Raw genomic sequence first — 9,873 nt, 5'->3', positions numbered from 1 at the left:
TTAATAGTTTTAAAATGTGCCACTGCATTATGCACAATAGATGAGGTCCCACCAAATACCCCCCAAATTTAAGTGTAAAAAGCATAAAGACATCAATCACTGCCTTTGTATACAGTAATGATCTGCTTCTTATGAACGAAGATCATTTTGTGTCCATTCTTTCAGACTAGGGTGAAATGGCCAGCCAGGCTGGTGCACAGGCACAAGCCCCACTCTCTAGGGACCAGGGAGAGGAGGCTTCTTTAGTCAACATCAATACTCAGCAGCGCCCGAGAAAAGCAGTGCCCTTCACAGCATCCATGCTAAAAACTGTAATTTTATCTTCAGTGAAACCACATTAAACTAACCACATTATGACCACCAGGAAAAAGAAACTGCACATTTTAGAAAGAATTATGGAAATATTCAAAACCTCCATTATACTAGCGAAAAAAATCACATGGTCCATTTTTTCAGCAAAGGCAAGAAGACAGATTTAGGAAAGACATATAAACATTCCGCCTAATAAAACCAGTGCTCAGAGTGCTCGCCACCTTCGGAAGACTGGAAGGTTACAACAACAATGCCCAGAGCTTGCCACTGAAATAATTTCAAGGGGCATGAGGCTCACATAGACATCAGGACACTGACTCAAAAGCTTCTCACCTGTAACTGGTTAGTGTAACAGAAACACATGTTAGAGACTAAAAAGCAGCCATGAAACTTGCACATGCCATCTGCAGTCTGCAGTCACATCCACACACAAGAACGCAATCAGGGACAGCCTGTCCCAATCCAGACACCCTGGGACACAGTGCAGTATTCTCATCACAATGATTACTCTGACAGACGTTTACAAAGACATAACTGGTACTTCCACATTTAATATACCTGACAGCATTCTAATTTAAGTGCTAACCCCCACGCATAAGAAAATCAGAAGGAAAATTCAACATCAATTGAAGTTTGAGGCAAGGTGATATTCATATAGCAGACAAAAAAAATGATCCTTGAAATAAACTGAAGATCTTTTATCTTCAGAATCCTTTAAGTTCAACAGAGGGAGGGTAAAAGGAGGGATCACACCTATGGAACATATGACAAGGGTACAAGTCAAATCTGTGAAATGTAGAACATAGATGTTTTGGCACAATAATCAAGTAAATGAGGTGAAAGCTATGTTGATTGGTTTAATGTAACCACTTTAGATTGTATAAAAAAAAATCAGCACATTGTACCCCACATATGCATGAATGTATTTATGATTTATGTGTATTTGACTTAATAAAAAAAAAAAGGATTGATAGGGGGCGGCGCCTGTGGCTCAGTAGGTAGGCCGCTGGCCCCGTACACCAAGGGTGACGGGTTTGAACCCGGCTCTGGCCAGTTAAAACAGTAGTGGCAACTGCAACAAAAATAGCCAGGCACTGTGGTGGGCGCCTGTAGTCCCAGCAACTTGAGAGGCTGAGGCAAGAGAACCACCCTAGCCCAAGAGCTGGAGGTTGCTATGGCTGTGACGCCACGGCACTCTACAGAAGGCGACAAAGTGAGATTCTATCTCAAAAAAAAAAAAAGAATGGATAGGCATACTAACCAAAAAAATACATAGTTTTTGTTTTAATAAGAAATATTTTTAAACAAAATCAATACCACCAAATAGAGAAGTTCCAGGTGGCTCACACCTATGGTCTCAACACTGTGGGAAGCTGAGGTGGGATGACTGCTCGAGCCCAGGAGTCCTAGACCAGCCTGAGTAACAGAGCAAGACCCTGTCTCAAAAATAAAAATAGAAAAGTTGGCCAAAAGATTTTAATTTTAGTCAATGTTTTTCTTAGCTTTAGATTCATTCTCTCAATTCCACAGTAAAACCATGAGTTAATGTATCCTACAAAGTAACTTTTAGTTGCTGCAATTATTCTAAAAGTTAAATCTTAAGAGAGACATTATTATATGTTAGTTTTTCAACTGAGCATTAATCTTTACTGCTACGGCTGTGGCATTTAACAAAGGGAAGGAGTGAAACGGTCTCCACACACTGAAAACAAAAGGTCGACCAGAGCACTGCTGCTGGCCACACTGTCACCCTGAAGTGATAGGAGTAAAATTTTATTATTTTTAAGTCTATTTAAATTGGGCAAGCACTATTATTGGTTAATTGTGAAAATTAGTAAGTAAATGAGATAATTAGTTACTTACTGCCAGGCTGGCAGACAGGCATGCACACTGATGCTCTCTACACCATCATCTGCCAACTGACAGCCCAATAATCAGAGCAATTATGCCAAGCAGAACCACTGAGACCACAACAATTACCCACTTTTTCTGTTAAAGAAAAGGGAGCTGATTATATCATGGTTAATTTCACATGGCCACATTAAAAGACATCCTTCACTTGAAATAAAATGATCCATAATAACTCACTATAAAATCTAAGTTATAGGACACATGCTTAATCCTGTTTGGCAATTTTTAGTTCTCAAAAAGAGCGATTTTTAATAAAGTCAGACTAGTTGGAGATAAATTACTATCTAACCCTTAGACCATTAGGTTTCATCCATGAGAAGAAGCATGATCATTTATTTTGATACCTTCTGATGGTCTAAGACACACGGCTTCCCGCCTGCTACACCCTCAAGGCGTGCCCTGTGCCTCTGATTTGTGTGCTGCCGGTGCTCCTAACACACCATATAGAAGGCAACCTTCCCAGTGGCGCTGCCTGGTCCCTGAGGCCACAAGCAGCTCCACTGGGCACAAGCACAGGATGTGCTGGAGGCCCAGTGTGTGGGGCAGATGCAGTAGGCACACATGCAGCAGTGGCAGCACAGGGACCAGCTGGTGGCTTTGGTTATCAGGCATTTCATCAAAAAGACAGTGATAGCCTCTGAGACAGGCATCATGTCTTGGCCCAGATTATATGCTGGGGGTGTGCAGACCCCAAGCACCCTCCAAAGCCAGGCTTACTCATCAGCGGGGGGAGAGTGAAAAATGTATCATATCCACCATCTTTCTTCTTAGTAAAACCAATGAATTTTCACTAAAATTTTCATTGGATTGACATGATTAGGTCATGGAGAAAAGAAAAGGAGCTGCCTTTTTTAAATGAAAGTCAACTTTGTGCTTAGAACTAAGCTTAGCAGCGGATACATGTATCTTATCACTATTCCCTAAACTTACACCAAGAATCAATATTTTAAGAAGCAATCACAAAATAATGTGAAAAACAATGACTTATATTTCAATGAACCTCTTTAGACATGCCTAAGGCAACCGAAATATGCTTCATGGGCAGATGTAACAGCCCAGACACGCATCCTGGCTGAGAATGCTCACGTGCAGTTAGTTACCCACAGGTGAACATGCACATACTACCCGACTCTGATTTCTCCTAACACCTTGAAACACCTCTCCTGCTTATGTCACCCTGGAAACATCCCCTGATCGGCACTGAGCCATCAGCCTCTAAGAAAGGCTCGATCCTCTTTAGGAAGGAGGACAAGCACTCAGGCAGCTACTTGGTGGCACACATCCATCTTCTCCATACTGCAGAGGAATGAAGGACTTTCAGGCAAGGACACACAAGATTCAGAGTTTTCTGGCCCCTTCGAACTTAATTTGTAGTTTCAAAGTTTCCTTGAAAGAACCTTCATTCACACACCACCCTTTTCAAATTCAGATAAAGACACCGAAGGTCACTCACAAACTCACGCCATGCTCAGCATCCCTGCATATTAAAAAGGAGGTGACAATATGAAAAACCTATCTCTCAAGTTTCAGAGGCAATAGGATAAAATGCCTAAGTCTGTAAAATAAGTTTTAAATTTTGGCCCAATCTAAAACACATACCCACAACAGTTCCCTTAACTCTTTTGAAAGCAAAGTGTGTGGACCTTGAGCAAGACTCCATTCTTTTGAGAATCTCTCTAAGTGAGTGCTATGTAAAGTTTTAGGTCCACAGTCTCAAATTATTCTCTTCTTTCCACCAAACTAAAGAATTCACAAATAACCTAAATAAAGAATGTTTACTGAATAAAATGTGTAACAGACAATTTTTAGGAGAATTTCCAATCCCTTTGGTTTTCTATCTCCCTCCAAATAACAGCCCAAGGAACAAAGCTTGAAGTTCAAATTCCCTACGAGGACAACAGCATGGACTCGGGGCTGTGAGGGCTTTAACCACTTAGAATACAGAAGCATTTATACTCAACATAATTTTCCTAAAACATTTTTAGAATTTTTAGCAAAAAAAAAAAAATTATTTAAGTTTTAAAATAAAACATTTACTGAAAGAATCCTTATTTCTTAAAACATCTTTTAGGCAGCCTTGAATTAATATACTACAACTTGAAACCAAATGAAAACAAAAACAGCCTAATTCTTTAAAGCCAAACTCACCCTCCTTGCTTTGCTGCGATATTTAACAGCCTTTTTAGTTTCTTCTTTAGCACGTTCAACATAGTCTGTGGCATTCATAACGTTTCTTTCTATGTTGTTGATCATTTCACCCTTAAAATGAGAAGTTTCAAACTTAGAAGACATTTCAAATGACTTAATTATATACCCTAAGACAACCACGTAACACGATTTCTATATAAACACAAAGTACACATAATGGATACCGAATTTTTTTCACATTTACAGAAAATAAAAAGTGAGACCACTTATAATACACCAAATATCAAAGTAATAAAAATTCAATTTATATTTTAAAAAGAACTAAAAGGAATGGGCAACAATGTTGGTAATTAAAGGCATATCAAGATGATTTTGCGATATGCTTTAATGTGAACACGTCTTACAGATGAGAACATGGCAGGAGGCAATAAGGTTTAGGTGAAACTAATATTTACTGTTATGCACAGACAGTAGACAAAGAATGATATCTTTTCTAACAGGTACAAAATTGTTATTTATTTCTTTAACATATCAGTAAACTAAGGACAGCTTGTATCTGCCACTTGACTAAATTAATGAGCAGAAATGTAAACTGAAGTGATAACAGTGAAGTGTTAGGGAGAAAACACAGTACCTGGTCCTCTGTGCCCGGCAGACAGAGTCTGCAGCAGTGAACAGGAAAGCAGTGGAGAAGGACGGATAGTTAACTTACACATCCGCAAATGTCAACTTACTAGTAGGCTCTGGCTATTCACACACTTCGCATTATCTGAGTCAATGTAGCACAATGCTAACAGCAGGCTAGACAAAATGATGCGACACAGCTAACACCACAGCAGTTGTTCTAATGGAGCTTGATCCAACACATTTGGTCTAGAACAATCATAAACTCTCAACTAATTATAAACATAATCTACTATTCTTATATCTCCTTGGTTTCTTTTGGACTACTTCCTGAAAGTAAGAAGCTGGTGGTCATCCCAACTCTCCACTTCCTGGGTCCTCCATGGCAAGAGGCCCACCCCAATCAGAAAGGAATGAGTCTGTCCTACCCCTGTGTGCCTGTCAAGTTTCCTTCGGCAAATGGCCAGTGCCTGAGCTACCCACACACTTCCACTATCCAGCCCCTCACAGTGAAGCGCTCTTTAGAAGGTGAGTGATGCACGTGGGCGGTGAACCCCCATGGGGAAGGGCGTCCTACCCCACCTGGGACAGCTCAGACAAGTTTGTAAAGTAGCCAACCAGACTGGAATCTTCCTAGAGGAAGGCCAAGGAGATGATTTACTGGCTGGTTTGAGGTGAACGTTTCTACCCAGTACCAATCCCATAAATCATGGAGTCCTAGCCTCACATGGTGCTCGGGAAACCTCAGGAGAACCTATTTGGAGTCAAAGAGCAAGGGTGAACATGTCCATACACCTAACAGATACACAATATCCTTGATTTTACTCTGAATTTTACATACATTTTTAACTTAAATTAACTCTTCAGCTCTCTCAGAAAGGTCTCCCCACCTCCTAACAGCACCATGTGACGTACAAGTTTGTCTCAGTGTCACAGATGAGTCCCTTGGGGGTGTATTCTTTTAGATACTTCTCATGATTACTACTGTAATATACATGCTTATAGAAAATAGAAAATATATACTTTTAGAGAAGACAACTAAAATTCACACAGTCCCTCTGCTATACTATTTCTTTCTTTCCTTCTGTGAATACTATTTAATACAGCCCAGATCATGCCACATACGTGTTTGTGTGTTTATTTATACATTTCTACATATATAAGATTTTTTTGTATCTTTTACCTTAAGAGTACCTTCTTCTAGCACAAATGTTTATATATTTCATTATAAATTCTCCACAAACAAAAATGTGTATATCAGGGCAGTGCCTGTGGCTCAGTAAGTAGGGCACAGGCCTCATACACCAAGGGTGGTGGGTTCAAACCCGGCCCCGGCCAAACTGCAACAAAAAAATAGCTGGGTGTTGTGACGGGCGCCTGTAGCCCCAGCTACTCAGGAGGCTAAGGCAAGAGATTCACCTAAGCCCAAGAGCTGGAGGTTGCTGTGAGCTGTGATATAACAGCACTCTACCAAGGGTGAGAAAGTGACACTCTGTCTCTAAAAAAAAACCAAAACAATGTATATATGACCTTATGGTTGCCCCAAACGCTGACCTATCAAGACACCATAATTTAATTATCCAGGGCTGGGCACACAGTATCTCATGCCTAAAATCCTGGCACTTTGGAAGGCTGAGATAGGAGGATCATTTGATGCTTGAGACCAGGAGTTTGAGACCTGTCTCTATAAAAAATTATTTTAAAAATTAGTGGGGCATGGCTCAGCACCTGTAGCTCAGCAGCTAGGGTGCCAACCACATACACCAGAGCTGGTGGGTTTGAATCCAGCCCGGTCCTGCCAAGCAACAACAACTACAACCAAAAAAAAAAAAAAAATAGCCAGGCACTGTGGTGGGCGCCTATACTCCCAGCTACTTGGGAGGCTGAGGCAAGAGAATCACGCAAGCCCAAGAGTTGGAGGTTGCTGTGAACTGTGACACTACAGCACTCTACCAAGGGTGATGAGGTGAGACTCTGTCTCAAAAAAAAAAAAAAATTAGCTAGGAATGATGGCTCATGCCTGTGGTCCCAGCTACATGGGAGGCGGAGGCAGGAGGATCACTGGAGCCCAGGAGTTAGAGACTGCTGTGAGCTATGACTGTGCCTTCCAGCCTAGGTGATGAGCAAGACATTGTATCTAAAAAAATTAAAATATTTAATGTACACAGTGATGATTTAATATTAAAAAATATAAGTAAATAAAAAATTAAAATATTTTTAATTATCCAGACCAGTCCCTAACTATTGAAAGTTTAATGTTCCTAGCATTTCAAGTAATACATATAATGCTGTATCAACTTTTGAATTTTGAGTTGGATCTAAAATAATGGCTTTCACAGATGCAGTGAGATCAACACTTCACTTCACATGACCGGCCGCATCTCAGGCAGCAGAGACGCCTGTAGTCACCTGGGTCTCCACAAACATGGCCATATCCATGAACATGTCATGCAGCTCCCGGATGCTGGTCTCCAGCTTCATGATGTCCTTGTGACGAGACTCGATCTCATTGAGAGCTTGTTTAGTAATTTGTGAATCTGATATAATCTTGGAAAGACAAAAATAGAAGAGAATATAAATGAACTCATGCCTGGTTTGGAAGGAAGGATAAAGGTCCCTGCACAGGCGCACCCGGCACACTCACGTCGGAAGTGAAGACGGAAGGCTTCCCGCTCTCCAGCATCTCCTCCAGCTCCTCGTCCGTGGTGGTCCTCCCAGCTGGAAGAGCAACGACCAAAGCCCTGCTCAGAACACGGCGAACTTGAAAATAAGGCCTTTTCAACCGTAAGTTGGCAACTAAAACCTAATTAACTTGTTCACATTTCTCAATAATGTCTTTCTACTCTTTCAAGTCTCTTCTTAAAGCAGGTGTTCAAGATGAGAGAAATGAACCTAAGACTGAGAAACAGCAAAACTGAAAAAGCACTCAGGAAAACTTCATAAAGGCGATAAATAATAACAGCTCGTTTTAGTACTGGTGAGAAACACTATTAAAAGGAAAGGGATAATAATGTTTTGTCATATCAGTTTTCCCACGAGTTTAGCTCTGGTGTACGGAAAGGGGGTTGGGCCAAACGCAGCATCCACTACGCAGACACAAGCAGAAACCACATGATTAGCGTCAGTGGCTGCAACACTGCCCAGGTTTGGGTGGTTAATATTTTCCTTTTAAGTAAAATGTGTTAATGCCTTCTAAGAAACATGTACATAAGCTTTTGGAAATTATAATTACAACTTTTCAGGGTCTGTGCCATAAAACACAAAATTAAATGGATAAGTGTTGTCATAATTCAAGTATCATTTACTATGAATCTTCAGAGCAGCATTATTCATAATTGCCAAAAAGTGGAAACAATCCAAATGTCACCTGGCACCTGAGGACCCTGGGTCAGAGAAGACAAGGGCACAGCAGGTGGCATAAGGCTCACCTTATCAGCCTTATGGGGTGGGGGGTGCTGAGCAGCCTAGGTGGAAATTGTTCCTAAGGGGCATTTGTGTCACAGCTGAAGAGCCTCAAGCTTAGGCAGGCAGCAAATCTGACTGACCTTCCTTACATACACAAGCCACCCTGCCCGAGGGAGACACCATCTCGGGCTTCTAGGGCTGACAGTACACAGACACTTGAAGAGACAGCCTGGAGCCCAGTGTAGTGACAGGAGAGACCCCCAGAGACATCTCCCAACCACAACAGAGGGGTAGAAACACTCTAAATGCAGAGGTAATTAGAAAGGATATAAATAAATAATAGGCTTGGTTGATTCAAAGAAAAGGAAGCTATAAAAAGTCTTCAGGTTTTAAACTATTGGGAAAAATAGAGATGAAATTCCTCTTTTGAACTTTGAAGTGAGACCTCAGGGAAGAAAGATGTATTGAAACAAAAGCAGAATCTTCATTTACTCACTGATTTCCAGCTGGCGCTGGATGCGGCCCTTGCTGCGCTCCCGGAACAGAGTCTGGGCTTCATTGTACTCAGTCATGACCTCCACAAATTTTCGAGACAGCACCGAGTGCTGCAACACAGAAAAACATCACACTGACATGGAAGGGCCATGTCCTCTACTGAAAGTGACATGTGAAAACGTAACATTTGGAGACACAAACTGTGCATTATACTCCTCCCTCAAATGGAAAATATAACAACAGCACCGTCCTAGGACGGAATCTGTGCTTAGAATTTACACACATTATCTTGTTCAGTTCTCACAATATCCTACTGTATTATTCACAACCCCCATTTAAAGAAGAGAAAACCATAATCTAGAGAGGTCAACTGGCCCATGGCCACAGGTTTTATTGATAAAAACTAATCCAGGCTGGACTGGAGCAGGCTGACTCCAGAGCCTGCAGCTTCATCACCTTTGCTAAGTAGGGATAATTGCTCTGGGCTCCTCTTGGCTGCTGCATAAATCACAAGCACAAAGTCATCTGGATAATTCTCTGCTCTTCATAATACATCTCTGTTGATGGGCTGAACAGAGTTTTTTCTTCATAATAAGGAGACACCACTCTACTAATTTTATATCCTTTTATGCAGAAATGTTATGAGGGTAAACATAACAGTAAAGATGAAACAATCTGGGGTTTGAAAGAAGTAAAAAGACTCATTCTTCAACATTTCCTCAATCTAACAAGGCTGATATCAAACCTGGGTTCTTCGTATCCGAAGATCCACCGAAGTTCGGTTCCCACTCTCATCTTGATCGAAACTTTGTTCAATGGCTGGAAACAAACAAGAAAGAGTTGCTTTTTTAATTAAAAATAAAAGTTGTAATCCAGCAACACATCAAGCAAATCATACACCACGACCAAGTGGGTTTTATCCCAGGATCTCAAGGATGGTTCAACATACGTAAATCTATAAATATAATTCATCACATA

General features: G+C 41.0%; 1 protein-coding gene across 3 annotated transcripts in view; it reads right to left on the bottom strand.

Annotated features, from left to right (window-relative positions):
- STX2 (syntaxin 2) overlaps window positions 1-9,873 on the bottom strand; it is a 40,154-nt gene that overhangs the window by 9,501 nt on the left and 20,780 nt on the right. For 2 of the 3 annotated variants that reach the window (XM_023508490.1, XM_003802600.3), the window contains exons 5-9: window positions 9,641-9,714; window positions 8,897-9,005; window positions 7,640-7,713; window positions 7,405-7,542; window positions 4,372-4,482 (exon numbers count right to left, since the gene is read on the bottom strand). In XM_023508490.1, coding sequence (XP_023364258.1) covers window positions 4,372-4,482; window positions 7,405-7,542; window positions 7,640-7,713; window positions 8,897-9,005; window positions 9,641-9,714 — 506 coding nt within the window. Of the gene's footprint in view, window positions 1-1,962; window positions 2,302-4,371; window positions 4,483-7,404; window positions 7,543-7,639; window positions 7,714-8,896; window positions 9,006-9,640; window positions 9,715-9,873 lie in introns of those variants that run through there. The other variant, XM_023508489.1, reaches the window with a different exon arrangement.

This window comes from Otolemur garnettii, unplaced genomic scaffold, assembly GCF_000181295.1.
Source record: "Otolemur garnettii isolate 467f Iridium unplaced genomic scaffold, OtoGar3 scaffold00250, whole genome shotgun sequence".
Classification (NCBI taxonomy): Eukaryota; Metazoa; Chordata; class Mammalia; order Primates; family Galagidae; genus Otolemur; species Otolemur garnettii.
This window is presented reverse-complemented; position numbering and strand designations above follow the sequence as displayed.